At 50.9% G+C, this 20433-nt stretch overlaps 8 protein-coding genes across 8 annotated transcripts; 5 read left to right on the top strand and 3 right to left on the bottom strand.

The window, feature by feature from the left end:
• Positions 1-2515: 2515 nt before the first annotated feature.
• Positions 2516-4996, top strand: PV06_00528 (uncharacterized protein; the record flags this gene model as incomplete). The annotated part of the gene is made up of 2 exons (XM_016401035.1): positions 2516-4849; positions 4964-4996. The coding sequence occupies 2 exons, from the start codon at positions 2516-2518 to the stop codon at positions 4994-4996; spliced, it is 2367 nt and encodes a 788-aa protein (XP_016268088.1).
• Positions 4997-5182: 186 nt separating this feature from the next.
• On the bottom strand, positions 5183-6675 carry PV06_00527 (uncharacterized protein; the record flags this gene model as incomplete). Its single annotated transcript, XM_016401034.1, has 7 exons — positions 5183-5458; positions 5512-5868; positions 5937-6111; positions 6189-6248; positions 6312-6385; positions 6464-6533; positions 6616-6675. The coding sequence occupies 7 exons, from the start codon at positions 6673-6675 to the stop codon at positions 5199-5201; spliced, it is 1056 nt and encodes a 351-aa protein (XP_016268087.1). The 3' UTR covers positions 5183-5198.
• A 1677-nt stretch (positions 6676-8352) lies between these two features.
• On the bottom strand, positions 8353-9548 carry PV06_00526 (uncharacterized protein; the record flags this gene model as incomplete). The annotated part of the gene is made up of 2 exons (XM_016401033.1): positions 8353-9031; positions 9079-9548. The coding sequence occupies 2 exons, from the start codon at positions 9546-9548 to the stop codon at positions 8353-8355; spliced, it is 1149 nt and encodes a 382-aa protein (XP_016268086.1).
• A 622-nt stretch (positions 9549-10170) lies between these two features.
• PV06_00525 (uncharacterized protein) lies at positions 10171-12081 on the top strand (the record flags this gene model as incomplete). The annotated part of the gene is made up of 6 exons (XM_016401032.1): positions 10171-10343; positions 10500-10790; positions 10894-11365; positions 11429-11626; positions 11754-11945; positions 12007-12081. 6 exons carry the CDS (start codon positions 10171-10173, stop codon positions 12079-12081), a joined length of 1401 nt encoding a protein of 466 aa, XP_016268085.1.
• A 131-nt stretch (positions 12082-12212) lies between these two features.
• On the bottom strand, positions 12213-14176 carry PV06_00524 (uncharacterized protein). Its single transcript, XM_016401031.1, has 2 exons — positions 13881-14176; positions 12213-13824 (listed from the first exon to the last, which is right to left on the bottom strand). The coding sequence occupies exons 1-2, from the start codon at positions 14152-14154 to the stop codon at positions 12362-12364; spliced, it is 1737 nt and encodes a 578-aa protein (XP_016268084.1). The 5' UTR covers positions 14155-14176; the 3' UTR covers positions 12213-12361.
• An 893-nt stretch (positions 14177-15069) lies between these two features.
• PV06_00523 (uncharacterized protein) lies at positions 15070-16527 on the top strand (the record flags this gene model as incomplete). Its single annotated transcript, XM_016401030.1, has 3 exons — positions 15070-15752; positions 15859-16170; positions 16237-16527. Exons 1-3 carry the CDS (start codon positions 15264-15266, stop codon positions 16525-16527), a joined length of 1092 nt encoding a protein of 363 aa, XP_016268083.1. The 5' UTR covers positions 15070-15263.
• A 1087-nt stretch (positions 16528-17614) lies between these two features.
• Positions 17615-18367, top strand: PV06_00522 (uncharacterized protein; the record flags this gene model as incomplete). The annotated part of the gene is made up of 1 exon (XM_016401029.1): positions 17615-18367. The coding sequence occupies one exon, from the start codon at positions 17615-17617 to the stop codon at positions 18365-18367; it is 753 nt and encodes a 250-aa protein (XP_016268082.1).
• Positions 18368-18737: 370 nt separating this feature from the next.
• Positions 18738-20421, top strand: PV06_00521 (uncharacterized protein). Its single transcript, XM_016401028.1, has one exon. The coding sequence runs from the start codon at positions 18796-18798 to the stop codon at positions 20356-20358; it is 1563 nt and encodes a 520-aa protein (XP_016268081.1). The 5' UTR covers positions 18738-18795; the 3' UTR covers positions 20359-20421.
• The last annotated feature ends 12 nt before the right edge of the window (positions 20422-20433 follow it).

Here is a 20433-nt window from a genome sequence, read left to right as displayed (position 1 = left end):
GCGTTCAGGGACCATCCATGAACCCAACACAATCATCTTCCAATCAACCTTACCAGTTGTTATGAGGTGCTGTGTCCGGCATGATGTCGCTAAGCACATGTGCCACTCATACTAACAAGCAGCGTTAGTCGGTATTTGATGCCTAGAATATACGGTGAGTAGGGTGTCCAAACCCACCGGCATTAGCGGCAAAAGAGCAGGCAATGATATTTGTGCGTCTCGAAATCTCACGTGCTCTGAAGACTCTCGTCAGTGAGATCAATCAAACGCTCATGAGTATGGCAGTCAATAATATGATCTTTGTCACTCTACACCATATCAGCCAGGGATCTTTGTGAATCAAAATTGGCCAATGCAAGCTACGCCTCACTTTTGACTCGCTAGAGCAAGGTATACCTTGGGCATAAAACCCCTTTCGGTTCATCCAATTGTTGAGAAAGAAATCTAGCGCCATGAAACTGACCTCTCATATTTCTCATACTGCCGAAGGATTGGTTGTAGTTTCAACTGTCTCACGTTGACCAGACTAGGAAGGAGAACCCTGAATGGCCATGAAGTGACGGTTATAATATCGGAACGACTCACCTCTTCAATACCTGGTTCCTTACAGTGTTCCCTCCAGATGCTATATATGCCAGGTGTCCCAAGTATCGCCAGTTCTTGTGGTGCAATGGCGATTCGGAAAGTTTGAAACCTCTGCCTCGCGGTCACCACAGTCACAGCCTTTACTTCCTAGCTTGGACTTCTTCCACGAACCTTCCCTCCACTTGAAACAAGTGACAGCACAAGACAAGAAGCCAGGTGCCATAGGGACAGGGTTAAGAGACAATGTGCCGATGTCTTCATTACCGGAAGGCTTCTTGATGTGATTGCGACATGGATATCCGGAGTCGAAAGGATCCAACCACCTCATCTTCATCCAACGTGCCACCATCAGCACCCAGATGCTGCACGGGGGGTTGGATGGACCATGACTGAACGCCGACTCTCAGCAAAACCTGATCGAAGGGGAGTGATGCGCAACCTTAAAGTCGCCACACTAAAAACCTGGGGATTGCAGCCTCCATCATGTCCTGGCGATCACGACGTCGCTTACAGTACCAACATGTCTCTCAAATTTGACGGATAAGGATTTCGCCTCATGCGGAGTGCTATTGTTGAAGCGCACTGCCTTCCAGTTCCGACGAGACCAGCTACAGCTTCTCCTTGGAAAACGCCGCCTTCCTGCCGTCAACCCGGATCTGATTAAAAAACCTACTGGCTCACCTTCAACAAAAAGTCAAATGAGTGTTAAGGTCCAGTTTCGACAAAATTCCAACCAAGTACGTTGATGAATGCTGAGGTGGGAGGCAGCACAGCCTGGCCTGGTGACATGGCGTCTTCGCGCCACAATGGCCCCTGTTCAGACGTCACCTACTTTAATGCTGCGAACGACCGGGCAATGAATGGTGCAAATTCATCAGGAAGCAAGCGCATTGGCGCCTCACAATGATTTCAAACTTTCCTGCAGTCCCAACGGGGCTAAAACGAAGTGTACGATCTCCATTTTGTTCACCCTGCGAGCTTGAGCTACTAGTGAGAGCAACAAGAGACAGAGCCTGACGAGCGAGGAACCCCCACTTGGAAGCACTTCGATTCATTCACCCCGAATCAAGCAGGACTAGTCCTTACTTTCCCGATGATCACATCTTTGGGCTATGAGCATAAGTGGCCAGTGTGTATCTTGCGGCTGCTAGCTGCCACAACTCACCTGTCCTGGATGCCAACACACGGTAATTGCTCACTGGCCACTCAACTCTCCGTCAGTAAGCGGCGATGGATTTGCAGGCTCCTCGGCTGCTTCGGCACTTTAACACCGGGACGAGTGTTGCTTATCCAGAGTATTAGCAATTCACGGTCACGTTTGTGGCTCGCTCATGCAGCCGTGGCAGAGCGCTCATTTGCGGAGAAACTCAATTGGAATCAATTGGAAACAGAGCAAGGATCGCGGATCATTCAAAGTGAAGCTGGCACAATCTGACAGGAGTCGGAAAACGCCTAACAACGGACAAACCGATGCTGCTGCCTTGGGCACTCGAAATTCTATTTGTGCTTAAACCGTCCGCGTTCAGTGAGAAGGAGGCCTTCAGGCGTCGGTCCTGGTCACATTGATCAATCAGAAGGGGCTCCGTCCTCGCCATGCCCTTTTGGTGCCTTACACATTGCGACTTGCAATTTGAAAATTGACGTTCGGAAAGTCGGTTCCCAAGGCAGTCTCGAGGTTGAAGAAGTGAGGCTCATGATGAAACTGGCGGTCAACGCATTGGAATCTTATATGTCTCTATTGCTCAGCCATGGGCTTATGGTGCCTTCAATCCGCCTTGTAGCTTCGTCTTATGCCTCTCTTATCAAGAAACTTCAGATTATATGAAAGAGTTGCCTCCTCCCAGCGCGCGCACCTCGCTTCCCTATTAACTAACACCCACGAAAATATCGTCGTGGTAGTTTGTTCCCTTCAGTGTGCCATCGAAGCATCATGGATTCCTCTGCCGGCAAGCCACATACGTGGCTTGAACTAGAAGGCAAGCTTGATCTAAATATTCGAGCCGACTCGCGACTGATGTTCGGCTTTTTGTGTTGCATTCTATGTTTGCCTCGAATCATCTTTGGTTGGGTTATTCGACTTTCTAATCTATTGATTTGGAATGTCTACTTGGTTCTTTGGTGTTTTACCTCGAAGCCTCAATCGAGCGTCACGGTTTTCCTTGGCCAGGGAGACATCACCACAGATACAACCTGTAAAGAATCGCAAGTGGCAAAATATACAACAAAGTGTTACCCTTCCAGATGTCGCGACCGCACATTTGGGACTCAGCATCATGTTGTGAAGCTTGATACGTGGAACAATGGCTGTGGCATCTGCACGCCGATTTCGCCTAGGGATGCGATCAAGAGAAATAACAACGGTCTTTGTGCACGACCAAAAATCCCAGACTTGTTCAGGTGGGGCAGATACAGACTCAACAAAGAAGCAGACAGGACCTCGCTATCGATCGCTGGCCCAAAATCCAGAAAGGGCGATCATGCAGACCTTGACAGAGAAGCTGATACGACGGTGAGGCTCAAGAGGAGTCGAAACAGCTCCAAGCGAGGAAGCGATGGTACTCTGCGATCATCTGCCTCTCTTCCCCATCGCCCGGGCTTGTGTAACCCTCGCGAAGCGCCGTGCGATAAGAACCGGGTAACATCACCACAAGGAGCGCCACGTTTGTCCTACGCGACGCCACCCCCGCTTGCATCAATTAATCAAGCAGCTAGAGGCGCCAACTTTGTAGCTGCGATTCCATGCTCAAGAAGAGCTCAGCTCAACACAAACGACGGTAGGCCCGAAGCATCCTTGGAGCCTCGTAGGGGCGCATTGAACAGCTTTGTATCCGTCCTTCCAGGTCGACCTGAGGCGCCCTCAACAGTGGCAAAACCAGGCCCCGGGCATGCAGGCAAAGAGAGCGAACTTGAGATCACCATCGATAAAGCGCCCGACACCGGTTCGTTGACTAGTCCCCCTACCCATGGGTCGAGGCAACTAGCTGGAGGAGAGCCTAGCAACGGCAAAGGCAAAGGTAGAGCAAGGTCTACTTCCACGGGTGCAAGAGGAGCCAAGTCCGCCCGAAGCACGGCAGATGGACGCACATGGGAGCAAAGCACTGCTGATGATGAAGGCGAGGAGGATGATGACGACGACGACGACGATCAGTCAGAACCAGCTCACCCCACAGATCAAGAGGGTTTCGATTACCGGAAGCCAGGAAAGAAATTCCGATGTCCTCTACACGCCGCTAATCCTTCCCTCTGCGAGAACCTGAAGTCGAAGTGCTGGAAATGGGATGCACCGAAGATCGACAGAGTGAGTCGCCATGTCAGGGCCCACATCAAAGATGATAAAGACAAAATGGAGAAAATCGACGAATGGTCGAAACGCAAGCTCAAGCCTGAAGAAAGATGGAGGGAATACTACCGACTGTTTGGAGGTCTCGACTCCAATGTCTCTCCATACAGCGCTGAAACCGGCCTCCAGACTCCTATCACGTCTGCGTTGGCCCAAATGGCGAGCCATATCAGCCAAAACTCCTTAACGCCTTCCGAATCTCGAGAGACTCTTCAGTCCTTTGTAAGGCTATTTGCAGAGAAGGAGCATCGTGACGTGGAAGCCCGTGCACACTTTCACTCACAACAGGCTAGACTACACTCAGAACAGGCGAGAATCCATCATGAGTGTGAAAAACAGGTGAGGAACTCGGGAGAAAGGTTCGAGGATGCTGTTCGGAAACTTTCCAATAGATCCACCACAACGCCGACCAGATTGGAGGCAGGAAACCATTCTCCAGACACAACCGTCATGCCTGACGGCACTCAAGATGAGGATCTGTTGCACATCATGGGGAACTCCGGGCGACAGCCTTCTGGTCATCAGCGACCAATGTATGCCACGCACATTTGGCCTGAATCAGGACCGGCCTCCTCAAGCAGGTCACAAGACCCAACGCATCTGATGGTACCTACAAGTTCTCAATCATCGCAGTATTACGCGTATCGCAACCGCATACCACCCCAAGAAGGGCAAGGCATACTTGGTACCGGCATCGCTCAACGTGAAGAGACCATCAACCAAGTCCTGTCTACCACCGACAGACTACTAGATCCTCAGCAACGGCCGCCAAAACGCCGTAGATACCAAGAGCACCAACGCGACCACCAACAAACTTCTTGGAACCCAGACGCGTGCTCACAGCTCTATCAAGGACTAGCAGATACCAACTACCAAGGTTTTTCATTACCTGACGACTGCCGCTGTACTGGGCTCAGCCCTTCAGTAAGACTCATTTGCCAGAGTTGTCAGCTGCCACATAGTCGCTGTCCTTGTCAAGATGGGATGAATCGGTTCGAGTGTGGGATTTGTGGGAGCATAATTGATTGCTGGTGTCAGAAATGTCAAGCGCTCAGATTTTCCACCCTTTGATCATGAGACGTTCTATCTTTTTTGTTGCTTTTGGACCATCTGGATTTTGATCACTATTATGACCTAATGCTTGTCTACTTGTGGGTTTGGCATAGGAGGAGCAGCACTGCGGCGTTCATTTCTGGGGCGATCGAAACGTAGATCTGGTCTACAACTTCGAACACCTCCCCGATAGGGATGTACTTGAGAGAATGTATTTGACTTAATGAAGCAATACTCTTCTCCCCTTGATCTTTCCTTGGTTCAAGTCCTCCAGCACTCGAGGCATAGTACGTATGTTGTCTGTGGTGATTTGCGGCCTGATGACACCCTTTGCCATTAAATCCAAGGCTTCCCTAAGCTCAGTGTGGGTTCCGTTCCAGGAGCAGAGGATTTTCAGCTCCTTTGACATGGCGATGAACGTGTTGACGGGCAACGAGAAACTATTCATGCCTACTAGCACCACCGTACCCCCGGAGCGGACTGCAGCTGGATCTCAGCTAAGGGAAGTGATGGTTGAGAGGGGGTGCACTTACCGGACATTTGGGCGCTTGCGAAAGTCGAGTCGGCGCCAACAAAATCGACGGCGGTGTCTACCACAATCTTCTGGGCGGAAAGATAGTCTTCGACCTTGGTTTCTTCCGACGGGCAGAATGCATCTTTGGCCGGGACACCAAGCTTGATGGCCTCATCTAGGAGCTCCTGACGTTTCTCGACCACAATGACCCGCTTTGGTCCGAGATGCATCATCGCTTGCAATCCGTTCAGACCGACACCACCCAAACCGTACATGAGGATCGTCTCATGTGGCTGTACCTTTGCAAGACCTTTGACTGCATGGTAGGATGTAAGCACGGCATCCGCGGCGATGGCTGCAGCTGAGGGTGAAACGCCTGCCCCCGTGGAACATGTCAGCCGCATGAAACTACGACACACAAATCATGAGTCTTTCCAACTTTACCTTTTGGTACGGGCACCGCAGCCCATTCCTTGACGGCGGCGTATTCTGTGAAGAATCCGTCGCGCCCCAGACCGTACGTCTCGGCGGTTGTGCATATCCTCTGCAACCCTCTAGTACATTCTGGGCAATCCGAAACCTGACAGCCGGGGCAGCACATCAACGTGACAATATCTCCCTGTGAAGGTCAGCCGGTGTCATCCGGACCTGTGCGCACACAGCACAAGACCAGAGAGAGAGAGGAGGTCCACCCACGATTTGATGTTTAGAGACCGCAGAACCAAGTTGTACTACCTCGCCGCTTGCTTCGTGACCCTGTCCTGCAGGTTCAGCTTGGATACGTACCTATGATATTTCTTAAACGAGAGTCGTCCTCACCATGATGAAGCTTCGTTTCCATGAAGGTACCGGGAGGTCTGGCAGACTGAGAATGGAGCAATCGCTGTGACATACTGCGTGATTTTACATCTTTCGTAAGCAAACTTGATACTACCTGTCAGGAAGAGAGGTGTCATGCCCTGGTAACTTACCTCCCATGGCTAGAATCTTGACGAGGACAGCATCGGGGGCCGGCTTCGGTACTGGTACTTCACACCATTTCTGATCGTGTATTGGTATTGTCCGAATGTACACTTTGTAGACTTTGTTTGGAGGAGGAGGACCTGGTGCAGGAGGGACTTACGGCTTCATGCTGACCTATCTCAACCGTCCAGGCCTTCATTGTAGAAGGTATTCCAGCCATGATGGTTTCTAGCAAACGAGCTTTGATAGTATGTCAATTAAACCAGAAGATTTTTATACAAAAGTGTGAGGATTTAACAGCACGACAGGCCTGACTGACTTGAGACAGTGTCAACATGGTTTGATCATTCTTTGACCAAAACGAAGAAGTACGTCGACTGCTACGGAGTACCACCACACTAGTCTTAGGGTGTGATCGACTTGTGACTTTACCAAGAGCGATCAGTATTTCGAAGCAAAGGTCGGAACGTGCGTACCCAATGTTGTTGGTGGCCTTAAGGCGTTCATCTTTGTGTCGCGTTGGTTTCTTCTTTCAACGACAATTGCTCCCGAAGTACCCGGGACACGGACGATCGGCACAATCACTGTAGATGTTTTATTGTTTGCACAGTCTGAAATATACAGGGATATGTTAAACTCGGTTCGATCGAGACACTTTGTTGCGAAGCTTACAGGTACAAATAGGCCACCCACCTTGCCCTCAGCCTCGGCCAGGGAGAAAAGTGCGGTACATTGCAGTCGTGATTCGCAGAACGAGGCTGTGATTCTTTACGAGTTGTTGGCCCCTTGGGCCTTCTACGGTCCGCCCGCCGTACAGATAGAGTCACATACATCCCGCCCCTTGGGTACTGGTCGTATTGAGAGTCATGACCGATGAGTCACTTCTGACCTTTATACCTTTGTCTACATGTACTTACCTGCTTTACGGAGTAGCTGTCCAGCGTTTATCCCACGTCGAAAGAAACAAAATATTTCAAACTCTAGACCTTGCAAAGATTTTTCATCCGCTTTCCGAGTTATCGTCTTAGGGAACAAACATCTGAGATGACCACCGTCCCTCGCAACATTTATTTCAAGTTCAGACGTCTACTTGATGATCTAGAATATAAATTCCACCATCACTCCGCCGGTGTCACAAAGAAAGACGGCGTCTATGTAAGATCAGACAATATGACTATAAAAATGGTTTATGACCTCGACTTTGGATGGTCGATATGGGCCGACGACGACGACGACGACAACAACAACAATACAGACTCAAGAAATTCCTCAGACATTCGGAATAGTGGTGGTAGTCTCCTTGTCGGTCGGGTTTGGGATGTTCCAATAAAGGATCAAGGAGATCATCCACCCGAGGGGGTCTGGGTCAGTCGAAAGGGTGACAAGTCTTACGTCTACATGCTAGAGTACCCGAAAGAGTAGGGGTTCGAGAGCAAACCCCATTACTGTATCTCACACCCGAGACAGAGGTTACGAAGAATAGTCTGGAGGGTTCGTCTTCGTCGTCGCCGTCACACGCAGCGGCGGTATAGGATGGCCAAAAAGCGGTCTTCTATACATGTGCAGTCATGGCCCAGAAGCCAGAAAGACCAGGCTCTTTTTCCAGACAATGTACTGTTAGTACTATTGTATCTTCTACCGCACAAAATAATCCACTGAAGCCACAAAACTTGCGGCTCGACTGTTTCCCCCTTGGAGCAAGCAAGGACGATATCACCTTCTTACTGGATCGAATCGACCATACCTGGGAACGCTAGCATGAGCTATGACGAACTTTGTGCCGCCTCTTTTTGATTCGCGGCAGTGTGAAGCTTTTGTACCACTCATCATGGGTAAGTAAACTCGTGATATCCCCTGTTGACAATGGACAAGTTGTCCCCGACAGCGATTTTCTTGTCTACCGTGGTCGTGGAATTGTGACGTTAGCAAGCCTTCTTTTCCTTTGGATGAATGCACGGTGATAGGTGAAGTGGATCCTGTTACCTTGAAAGAGATGAATCGCCCACATTCCAAACATGGGTCGATCTCCCCATTCAGGACTGGGGTCAGTGGTGTGGAACTTTTTGAGAATGGTCGACGGCTGTACCTCCCGGTCTCGTTCTCCGGTGTCCAACTTCACGTCGGGTACGCCACATCGAGGGCACCTTGACGTGATGGCGATTCTGCCGACACCGTCCACCTCGACCAATTTCCAACTTTCCTCTTCCCACGCCTTGCATCCTGACAGCATGATGTTCGGACGAAACCGCTCCGGTGCAATGGCGTGGCCTCGACTCAAGTCACACAAGTTCGACAGGCTTTCAGAAGTGATGATGTGCAAAGGCGCCGCGTCGGTCAAGGCGGTCCGATACTGCCGCTTCAAGTTCCAGATGCGTGGAGCGACACGGTCCCAGAGGAGAGACCCCGTCTCTGGCCGTGAGCCGTAAACCTCTCGATTGGGATCACGGTAGACCAGCCGACAGGGCTTCCTCATAAAGGTTGTAAAGAAGTTGGCGAAACTGTCCCCCATGTCACAGCATTGGAGTGGGCGTGGATAGAACGGCATCGTAACGAACCTCCTGGAAAGGCCTTCGACTCTGTGGGGAACCCCACGTCAGCACCAAAGGGTACAGCAAGTAGGTACCCCGTAAGGTCAAGGACTTGCTCTGGATCTAGTGCCATCTGGACACGGTCTTCGGAATCTTTGTTCACGACAACAAGGCTTTCGGGGCAGCCAGAAACCCCAATTTCAATCGTCTGGACCAGTCGTGCCATCTGAAGGGACCGAGAGGAGAGGTGGTCAATATGTGAACGAAACAGTTGAAACCATGCCCTCGAGAACAAGCCGGGTTTGGAGGCGGGGTCTGCGACCAACGTGGTTCTAGAAGGGGTGCTTTGTTCTCTTCTCACCTTGGGATATCGTTTCTGGCTCATCGACTTAAACATGTTGTCCTGCTTCCTGTCTTGTTCAACGAGCATGTATATACGGTCGTATTGTAGGCCCCAAGTGTCGACCAGCGCACTTTCAACCCGTATGGGACTCGCCCCTTTAAGTGGATATATCCACAAGGCCTCGATGTGTATTCGCTGTTTCTTCGTCTTCGTGTCGTCCATTATACTTGTAAGGGTGATTTGTATTCAAATCTAACAAACAGAAGCCAAGGCTGCAGTCGGTGGAGCTGGCCTCACAAAGACAAAAACAGTCGGGTTCTCTCGCATCACTCAGCCACATATGTAACAACAGATTTTGTCACATGGTGAGCCGGTCTATATATGACGTTGACGTGCTGGTGCGAGAAGCCAGCGGAGTATCGTCCCCATGTTGTCTTGACTCCAGAGCACGGCGTGAAGACTACCAAGATCCAGGCCACGTATCTTGAGCTTTGAAACCACCAGTAGAGAGACTTCGCCCAGTCGTTCTGCCCTCGGGTGGTGTCAAGATATTGATTAGACCATCCGCGGCTTATCCGTTTTCCCCACCGACTCAACACATCCCAGATGTCGGATAGTCTCTGCCGCTACAGTTTATTGTCGTCTACCCAAGTGATTGACCCCGGCAGGGATAAGGTGTCACGGCCACCAGGTCAGGACGGGTCACAGAGAGTGATATAAGAATGGACGAAGTCGCAGCCTGGGGGTTCCTTGATTGATCGGATGGACCTCGTGTGTGACATGGCAACAGTCGATCAGGAATAAGTCTAACTTCTCAGGGTTCAAATTCGTTTATTCGACAAATATGGACGTGGACAACAAAAAGGCCAACAGTCACGGGGACTTGGTCGTCATCCCTTCGAACACTCACGGCGACGTTCAGCCTGTATCTGCCGATGAAGGAGCCGCCGTCCCAAGGCTGCTACGCAAGTTGGACTTTATTGTCCTACCATGCCTCACTGTCATGTACATCTTCAAGTGAGTCGAGCTGGTCCACGTCGACGGTTGGCTTGATGGATCATCTTTTGGTACACATCAGCCTCGTGCGCCGCCGAGAGTCTTGTCTCGATTGCTTCGAGCATCATCCCCCCCCCCCCTCGGCATTGCATCTCTCTGACAAATGTCTATTTGCAGCTCTCTAGATCGCAGCAACCTGGGAAATGCAGCGACGGCGGGTCTGCTCAAGGACACACATCTGAAGGGCAATCAATACAACATCGTACTCAGCACCTACTACACCGCTTTCGTCGTCTTTGGGCCACTCATGGCGGTCTTCACCAAGATCTGTTCCGGCAAGGTTGCTCTCCCCACGATGATGTTGGGTTTCGGCGTCGCTTCGGCGGCTACAGCTTCTGTCAGATCTTTTGGAGCCTTGATTGCTTGCCGCATGGTGGTAGGAGCATTCGAGTCTGGGTTTTTGGCTTCGTAAGTCACACATCAGTATCCTCTTTTTTCTTTTCTTTTGAAGCTTGACACGGCCGCAGGACTGAGAGGTGCTAATCTACCTGTCCTTGGTATATATATGTAGAGTGGTGTATTACCTTTCTACGTTTTACACTCGAGCCGAGATTGCGAGTCGAATCGCTCTCTTTTACGCCGGCGCAGTCATCGCTTCCGCATTCGGTGGCCTACTGGCTTATGGAGTCTTCCACATCCAGCACGCGGCGCTTCCCAGCTGGGCGTACCTCTTCATTTTGGAAGGTTGTGTGACTTGCCTTTTGGCCATGGCTGCCTACTTCGTACTACCACGAGATATTTCCCATGCCTGGTTCTTCACGGCGCAGGAAAAAAGGGTCGCCGAGTCTCGCATCCTACTCAACTCCATGGACGTCCAGAGCACGAGGTTCAATTGGCACGGAGCCCTGTCCGAGTTTCGAACAATTCACTTTTACGCTCGAGCCCTGATTGCCGTCTGCTTTGGCATCCTGGCCCAGTCAAGCGCCAATTTTCTCGCCCTCATGACAGTACGGTTAGGATATTCTGTCACAAAGACTAACCTGGTAAGCGTGTGCAAATCATTGACGAGATTGTTGTTTCGTTCACATACCTAATGGCTCCAACAGTATACTGTCGCACCGGCCTTGACTGCTGCGGTTTTTGTCGTTGGATTTGGATACTCGTCCGATTACTTTTGCGAGAGAGGTTTCCACATGGCGACGCCCATGGTGATCGGATTGATCGGATACATAATCTTGATGGTGGTAGATGTGACCAACCACAAGGGCACAGGATACCTGGCCATATTCTTCTGTACAATCGGTGTAAGTACTACCTTGGCTTCGAGACACGCAGCATCCTTCCCTCCACTCAAGTACAACTTTTCGGCACTGCAATTTGCATTTCATCAACAAACTCACCCCGAGACGCTGTTCTAAAATAAAACCCTAGGCATACCCTATGAGCGTCATCTTTTCCGCATGGACGGTGGCAAACATCCCAGATATGAACGCGCGAGCCCTCACCACGGGAACTCTGTTCGCCATAGGGTCGTCGACTGGCTTGATCTCGTCCAACATTTTCGTGACGAGCCAGGCGCCTCGATACATGACCGCCTTGATCATCAACGGCACCTTTTCAGGTGTTGGATGTATTCTGACCGTTCTTTACTCGCTTTACCTGAAAAGGTTGAACAATATTCTAGATTGTACAACAAGAACAACGGGGGGTCATCATGAAGGTTCCGTGGAAGGAGGAGGAGGAGAAGGAGAAGAGCTGAGAACTTCAGGGTCTGATTTTCGGTTTCAAACCTAGGTATCTGTGTCTCTCATCTCGGTTGGGGATGATTTTGAACAACATAAGCCGTAGATGGACAAAGTTCACGAGGATATGGGCCATCATTTGACTCCAGGAGCTGAGCGTCACTGGACTGTCTCGTACATTTTTCTTGCACAGTGTTTCTCAGCTTTTAATAATAATAAAAAGGAAGCCACAATCAAAGCCTAGCCAAGTTTTTCCGTATGGACACCCTTTTTTTCGAAACGAGAAACTAGAAATTGTCACTGCTCCCAATCTACAAAGTCTTCCCCAGTCGTTGTTGTTGACTTCCAGACGTGGATCCACAGCGTCCTCAAGTACACATTCAACATCCGTCTCTTGACGTCGGGCGCCTCGAGCGACACCAGCATGGTGTAACGGATCTTGTCGAACAACCGCTGGCAGACCTGTTCCGGGTCCGGCAGACCACTCCCTTCGGCCACCTCCGGCGTCGCGTTCGCATTCCCGTCGCCCGTGACGACAAGTATAGCGGCGCCACCACCGCCACCTTCCACGGTGTTCCCCGAATGCACGCAGGGGGTGGAGTTTGTCTCGCCGCCCGGCAGATCCTCGTCGTCCGCCACACCACCGAAACTTGCGTCGTTGTTGTCCCACGGGCTGGTCAGGTAAGAGGATTCATAGAGACGTTGGACCGAGTCGAGGGTTTCGTCGAATGCGTACGCAATCTTCCATCGTGGCTTCCAAGATTGAATAACGGTCGCGAACAAAATCACATTGTCCTTGTAGGCCGTCTGCGGTGTGGTTGCGGTGTCGTCGTGCTCCGGGCCTTGTTGTCGTGTGTATTGTGCCCACATCTGGACTGCCGCCGCCGCCATTATTGGGTGCACTGCCACGACAGACCGCAACGGTTCGCGGCTCGTGCCATCTTCTGCGTTCCAAATGAATGATACTATCTCTGCAATCGCAGACGCTCCCGAAAGACAAACCGAAATGATCCGGTCATCCGTGTAGTTCAAAGACAGGCCCGCGCCATCCATCTCTGTGTCATTTGCGTTGTTATTGTCCCCATCCACCATGATTAGTACCGGCCCGTCCTGCTGCGGAAGGTACTCTTGGTGTAGGGCGAACCTAGCATGATTCAGCAGTAGGTGGAGATAGATGAACAGTTTCCCCTGGCCCATGGAGTTGTAAGCTCTGTAGTTCTCAGGGCTCCACTGTGCCTTGAGTGGCAGGGCAGCTTGAAACTCCTCGACTTGGATTTCCAGTCTGCTAAAAGGGCCATTGGGATCACTGGGTGGATGAAGAGCACCCCTTCGACCATCCCTCATCTGGAGATAGACGATTTCGCTCCACAAGCTCAATATGCAGATGAAAAAAGGCATTAGTCCAATCGATACGATCTGATGAATATGGCTCATTACGGTGTTGAGGTTTGGGCCATTGTAGTCATCTCCGAAAGCAAACAAACGGTCTGGGCAAGGAAGTTGAAGCCGCACACTTTCCAGGCCGATCATTTGTGGTCGAGAGCAAGTATAGGCGACGAGACGATCCATGATGAAGCATGCCCAGAACACGCGTCGTCGCGTTTCTTTCTCCCGGGCAGAATGTTTACTATGTAGTTCGACTCCAAGACGTAGGGCCTGAGCTTGCCGGGTGGCGACGCCTGAAAACATCCACGCCTTGATTCCGTCACGAGTCAGGAGTTCGTACATTGCAAGAACTAGATTGGCCTGTATTGAGGGTACTGTGGAACAAGTCAGTCGACCAACATATTCGTGATGATTCTTCTCATGCACATACTGGACGGCTGGTCAATGGTCGTACGGGCAGACGCTCGAGCAAGATCCGCAAAGTGCTCGGACAAGACTTCAAGAGAGCTATAACCGTAGGTCTGAGCCTCACTGTCGCACATATCAAGAGCAGAGAGTGCAATGATGGATCTGCATAGGAACGGGTGCTCTGTGCCCACTGTTTCAGCTGCCAACGAGGGTTGATGAAGAAAGGAACAGAACTCGACTCCGTGATGTTGGGCCAAAAAGATGTCAATCGCCCGCCTCAGAAGAGAAAGAGGCATTTCGCCCGAGCCCGGAGCTTGATAAAAGGCAGTACTGCCTAACTGGATATTACTTGGGTGCGAACCGGAACTGCACAGCAGAGCGGGTGAATTGGATGTTGCAGAAGGATCATGGGTAAGGGCATTGACCGATGGAGTATGCGGCCATGAGCATGGGGAACATCTTGTCGAGCATGTACCGCATATGGGCCGAAGTCCATTGCATTTGGTCTTTCGTCGTCGGCTAATACTCTCGAATCGCGATTAGAGAGAGATATCATCGTTTGAAAACACCATGCACAGGAAGGGATGGGTACCACGGAGTGCATGCCTGCGGTGTTCGCAAACCCGTGAAGCTCGCCATACTCTCGTGCATGGGACCTGATCACCTGGACCGGGCCACGCAAACAGCGACAGGAAGGTCTTGTAGACTTATAGAGGGATACGCCGGACTTGTTAGAAGGAATCGCCAGGGCTGTCCTGGTGGAGAGCATTCCACGAACGGGGACAAACCATGAGAGGAAAGGATTTAGCTGCACAGATGCTCATGTTTAGAACAAGTAAGCAAGATCTCGCTATCGGCGATGATGGTAACAGGCTCCATGCTCATGGGAGTGATGGATTGGTATGTATCTAGATGGAGATGAAGGAAAGAGTGCAGATAGCAGTACTTAATCGGGGTAAATGATGCGCCAGGATTGTAAGTGCTAAAGCAGCGCAGGTCTGGTCCCTTAACACAGTTCTAGGCATGCCTAAAAACCTCACTTCTCTCTTTACAGTACCTCAAGACTACCCATTATCGATCTGACTCAACCACCCTCGTCACTCAGCATTTGCTGGCCCTAGGAGGAGCGGCACGGCAACACACCTTATCAATATGCTTCGTGCCATTCTTGGGAAGACAAGGAAAACCCGGCGTTGCTTCCTCGGATAAGCCGCGGGTCCACGTCTCCCGGCCCTGCCCTTCGGCGTCGATGGCCTGGCTCAGTACGCTTGCCATCATCGAATCATGCGTAGGTAGGTAGTGCTCTCAGATAAAAGCCCAGTGCCTCGTCAAGATTCAATTGCTCTGCGACTCGATGTGAACTTCGTGCAAGGCTATGGTTGCAGTCTGATTCATCTCGACCACAATGTCCAAACAAGCTCTTCAACTCATTACCCAGCCTCTCCTCAACGCCATTCCAGACGACTTGACAGACCGTCTAGACCCGGTGTATGTCGAATACTACAACAAGTACAACGCCGGTAGACTCCATACGCACCAAATACCGATCGAGACCTTTCGCGCCAACCCACTACAGTACGTCATCCAATGGGGTCGTGCAGACGGTGGTGAGGTATTCAGGATCAGCGAACAGAAGTGTCCTGTAAACGGCGGTGAGATCTCTATCCGTATCTTCGAACCAGGTCCGGCAGATGATGCAACGACTCCACGCCGGCCACTTTATATCAATTACCATGGAGGCGGTTTCACGTTTGGCGACTTGGAAATGGATGATCCGTTCTGTCGACGGGTCTGCAGGGAAGTAGGGTGTGTGGCTTTCGACGTCGAATACCGCCTCTCGCCTGACTATCGTTACCCTATTCCATTGGAGGACTGTTTTGCAGCGCTGAAATGGGTGAGTTTATTTCCGCACCATTGGCGGTATCGTTCCAGACCCGAGACATGCTTGAAATCAGATTCGAGGCTGGGATCCAGGAAGATTGACAAACGACATGTCTTAGATACAAAAGGAAAAGGTGGACGAGTTTCATCTGGACACCAACCGGACTGCGATAGGTGGCGTGTCTGCTGGGGGTCACCTTTCCGCTGTACTGGCTCACTTGGCCCGAGATGAAGGTGTTCCGCTCGCTTTCCAGCTGCTTGTCGTGCCTGGTGTCGACATGACAGCCTTACTTCCCAATGGTGACGTTAACCCGACTTGCCCTTACAAGTCTTTTGCAGAACTGGTCAACACACCTGCTCTACCCGTGGAGCGCGTATGTTTTGCATACAATCATTATTTAGGTATTCCAAGGCCGAAAGGCTGGGAAAAGGTGCCACGGCCTCCCCCTGTTCTTGTCATGTAGAGTGTAGCTAACCCCAGATATGCTTTCAATCAGGAATGGAAAATCAATCCGATCAAAGCGCCGTCTTTCCGCGGCCTAGCCCAGGCACTTGTAGTCACGGCAGAGCTCGATCCGCTCAGGGAGGAGGGACAAGCATATGTCGAAAAGTTGCGTGAAGCGGGTGTGCCAGTGGAGCATATCATGTACCCCAGGGTGCCGCACCCGTTCATGATGCATGATGCCGTTCTCGAGGCGGGCAAAAAATACCAGGTTGACACGGTTCGAGCACTGAAGGATGCGTTGCACAAGAAAGAGGGTGATGGTGACAAGATCTATAGGAATTGATGGGGTGGCAAGCATGGCAACATTTGATCAGGGCAACGTTGAAGCAGGTTGTCTTTTGCCTGGTCCATATCCAAGTAGATAACCCTTTCAATTTCTCTACCCAAGGACAAATGGTGACAGCTTTTAGAAACAGGCCAAAGACGCTAATAAGCTCCTTAAATGTAACAAGATCGAGAAACTTGATACCATGACAGCATAGTAATCATGTAACGCTACTTCAGCGCAACTCTACATCCTAATCAAATGGTCCAAGAGGCCGGAGTCAGAGCTGCGGTCTCAGCGCGCACAGTCCAAGCGATGAGAGCCATAGTATTCGCAGCAACCCAAAAACCCTGGGGTGAGGAAGAGCGGCACCACCTTCTCGAAGAGAGTACCATATCTGCGAGGATTACCTAATTCAATGATAAAGACCAACTGTTCCCTATTACGACGGAGGTAACTAGTTTATACAGTAATTGGCACTTGCCCAGCACTGAGTAGTCGTAGAAGATCTCTCTCCAACCCCTGCACAACACCGCATATTCGCCTAATAAGCTTTAATAAGCTTCAATCTGGGGAAGCGTCGACAATACCCATTGGCTTGGGGGAGGGGGGCGAGTTTTGGCGAGTCGATTTGGGGCGCCTGATCGCCCTCAGCTACTAATATAGGCTCCTGGACGCCTTAAACTTATCATAAAAAGACCTTTCCAATACTTGTTGGCGCGTGTGTTCTTCAGAAGCTTCCACCTTTTCCCGAAATGCGTCGGATTTTGTCATTTTACACTATCAGATAAACCAACGGGACATACCAAACGTGCATATCTATAAGTGCATCAAGGTGAAGTCAGATAGTCGACTTCCCCTGGTGAGTTTCAGCAGCAATGGTCGAGAACACCAAAGTTAGACTCAAGCAACATCATCACAAAGTCAGAAGTGGGTGTACGACATGCAAGTGAGGCCGAAACAAACCAATTCCACACGTTGTGAAACTCACCAGTTTGAGCAGACTTCGACGCATAAAATGCGACGAAGGAAAGCCCATATGTAGCAGGTGGGACAGACTTTCCAGAAGATTTGAGTCTCGCTGGGAAACAAACTAACCTGCGCAATGTGTAACAGATGCATCACTGCTGATCGCGACTGTCTGTATAAGAGTCCAAGACCTTGGATCTTCGAGGGTTCGGTCTCAAAAGTCGTTGCGGTAGCAATTGATCGTGCCGGAGGGTCTCTTCTGGCGCCCAAAACCATCCCTTTACAAGAGCAGCACGGTTTCAGGCCCAACCAGTATAACCCTCGAATTCTTGCCAGACCGCAAATAGCACGACAGATCATTCATGCACTCGGTGATACGCCCGAAGAACGACGCAGCATACGCTTCTGGCTGAGCGAGACGGCCCCGAACCTTACAAAATCTTGGTTGAACCATGAGGTCTGGGCCGTTGTGGTTCCCTTGTGGGCGACAGTCTGTCCTGCATGCCGACATCTGCTGGTAGCCGCCGCACTTGCAGATGAGCAACTTCGCATCAACAAAGGAGCAGGAGCCGGCGTAGGATCTCCGTCGACCAATCTGACCAGGTCGACCTTCTGTCATTACCAATGGGCGCTGCGAAGGATTTCTTCAATAGAGATCCCCGACCCGCTTCAGATTGTCGGTTTCATTGTGGCATCGTTGATTAGCTGGGTTTTCGAAGCCGCGCAGGGCAATGCCCTGGCCGCAAACGTGCATATCAAGGCCGCCTCACGCATATTGCGAGAGCTGGAAGTGTCGACTACCTTGTCCTCTCTCGAGCTTGACCAGCTCGCCGAACTCAAGCCTGTAGTCTATTTGCTGCAAACCAATATCTTGGGCCTCGTCGGATGATGTCCTCGAAAGCAGGACCCCTACATTTGAATGAAAGCAGCACAATCATGGGATGTGCCGGTAGAAGAATAATTAATTACCTGGGTATATGTGATCGGGGCCTAAGGGCAGCGGGACAAGAGTCAACAAAGCTTGTGCTACTGGTATTGTAAATGCCATATTCTGGGAATCAACCACGAGATCTTTCAGTATTCACATCGATTAATCGTGTCGGAATCTTCCCAGGTTGACATTGGTGTGTTCCACGTAGTTCTCAAGGGCGGCATCACTGTATTTCCCGATCTGGGGCGAGGTACGAGCCGCTGTTAAACTACTTTACACCCTTGGCAAATATTTCCCAATTGAATCTTCTGCTTGCGCTCCCAAGCTACGCATTCATTTACAAGACCTTCCGATCGCCAGTAACAGCTGGGCCAGACATTGCAGCAATGACAGCTGCTCGTCTGTCTCCGGCGGCGAGCTTACTGCGCAACTCAAAGCTTTTCGCCCTTCCACCTGCACTTTCCGTACCGCCTACCGAACCTACCTCCGAACCCGTTGTGTCGTCCGATTCAGCTACTACTCCCTACCCACTGCGAGCAGCACTCGAGACTCCCAGGTCGACCCTGTTCAAAGGTGATTGGGGTCTCAAGCGAGCTCTGCCAGTCTCGACCACGACAAAGTCCGGCACACCCACCGTTAGAATACTGCGAGGAATTGATACTCCTGAGCACGTTGCCGATTTCGAATCCGCGGCCGACCATGTCCTTACTCTACGAAAATATCAAGAGCTCAATCTGAGGGTGACCCTCCCCGCCACCAGAGACAAGAGGCACTATGAACGCACGAGTGCATTTGACCCGGAAATCGATCATACCGCAGAGGTGCCTTTGACTCTGGACAGGAAGAGTGGCCCAGTATCATGGTTAGACAAATCTTCTGCCGAGCGTGTATCAGAACTGCCCAAGCATCTCAGAGAGACACTCGAGAAGGTCTCAAAAGACAACTCCGAATCGACTTCAACAACATCAACATCAACCGCATCAGAGTCCAGCTTATCGCCAGCTGCTTTGTCCAGGCGAAGATGGAGATATCTGGGCCCCTACCTGGCCGGCCTCAACGGCGCAGAATTTGAAGCTTTCTTAGGCAAGACCACAAAAGAGAAGAGGGCAGAATTTCGAAAACACGTGGAACGATACTTGATCAGCCAGCGGATAGCTCAACGTCGTGCCGACGCACTGGAAAGTGGCGAGACGGGGGCTGCGGATGACACGAGTGTGACGGTTTCAGAAGAGGACGTCGCCGAGTATCTTCGTCAGCTACGTTCTGAGCCCAGCAAGTTCGCGCCGCTGATAGTCGAGTTCTTCGATCTTGCAGACGGACCCAAAACATCCGTCATGAACAGAGAACCATGGCATTACGGACGTGACACAATAGCCGCTGATCAATACAAGGAGTCCGGACCTCCTCGAACACATCCTTCTGCCGGCTTGTCATATCTCAGGTCGGAATCCTTTGCACAAAACGATGTCATTGTTGGTCCAAGAGACACTCGTCCTCCGGTACCAGCCCGCTTGTTGAAGACGATCCAGCTCGGACAGCAGAGATCTATTCCCAATGTCGGCATGGCTGGCTTCGTCATTCCACAGCCTCATTGGAGCGAATTACGAGATCGTCCCTGGCAGTGGCAGTCAGTCAAGGATGGTCCTAAGTTGGTCGTCCAGCCTGTCTCTGCGGCAGTTTCACAAGGTGGAAAGGTGGAAATCAATACCAGGCTCATGAAAGACTGGCATCTAGAGAATGACGTTCCTGTCGAGGCCACTGAACGCCGACGGACAGGGACAAATACGACAAGGCCGGCTCCGGCTTCGCAAGTCAGACCTTTGGACAGACTTTTCAAAAGGCAGTCAACAGTAGCGAGATCTACTCCCGCACCGAGTCAGGATATAAGTGAAGAGTTGAACGAGTTGACTCGGCGAGCAACTCAGAATTTGGCCAATAAACCTGCCTGAAAGGTTGGTTGTAAGAATAACTTTGTACTCTGTATAGAAATTGAAAAAATCTTCTCATGGTCATTTTGTCTGTAA

The sequence above is a fragment of the Exophiala oligosperma genome (assembly GCF_000835515.1).
Source record: "Exophiala oligosperma strain CBS 72588 unplaced genomic scaffold supercont1.1, whole genome shotgun sequence".
Classification (NCBI taxonomy): Eukaryota; Fungi; Ascomycota; class Eurotiomycetes; order Chaetothyriales; family Herpotrichiellaceae; genus Exophiala; species Exophiala oligosperma.
The sequence above is the reverse complement of the archived record's forward strand: the minus strand, read 5'-3'. Positions and strand labels throughout refer to the sequence as shown.

Bases quoted from the DNA above. Each gene is read 5' to 3' on its own strand.
- PV06_00524 (XM_016401031.1), bottom strand. From the start codon at position 14,154: ATGCCTCTTTCTCTTCTGAGGCGGGCGATTGACATCTTTTTGGCCCAA. The intron at 13,825-13,880 runs GTATGTGCATGA...CTTGTTCCACAG, and splicing joins GACCATTGACCAGCCGTCCA to TACCCTCAATACAGGCCAAT.
- PV06_00521 (XM_016401028.1), top strand. From the start codon at position 18,796: ATGACAGCTGCTCGTCTGTCTCCGGCGGCGAGCTTACTGCGCAACTCA.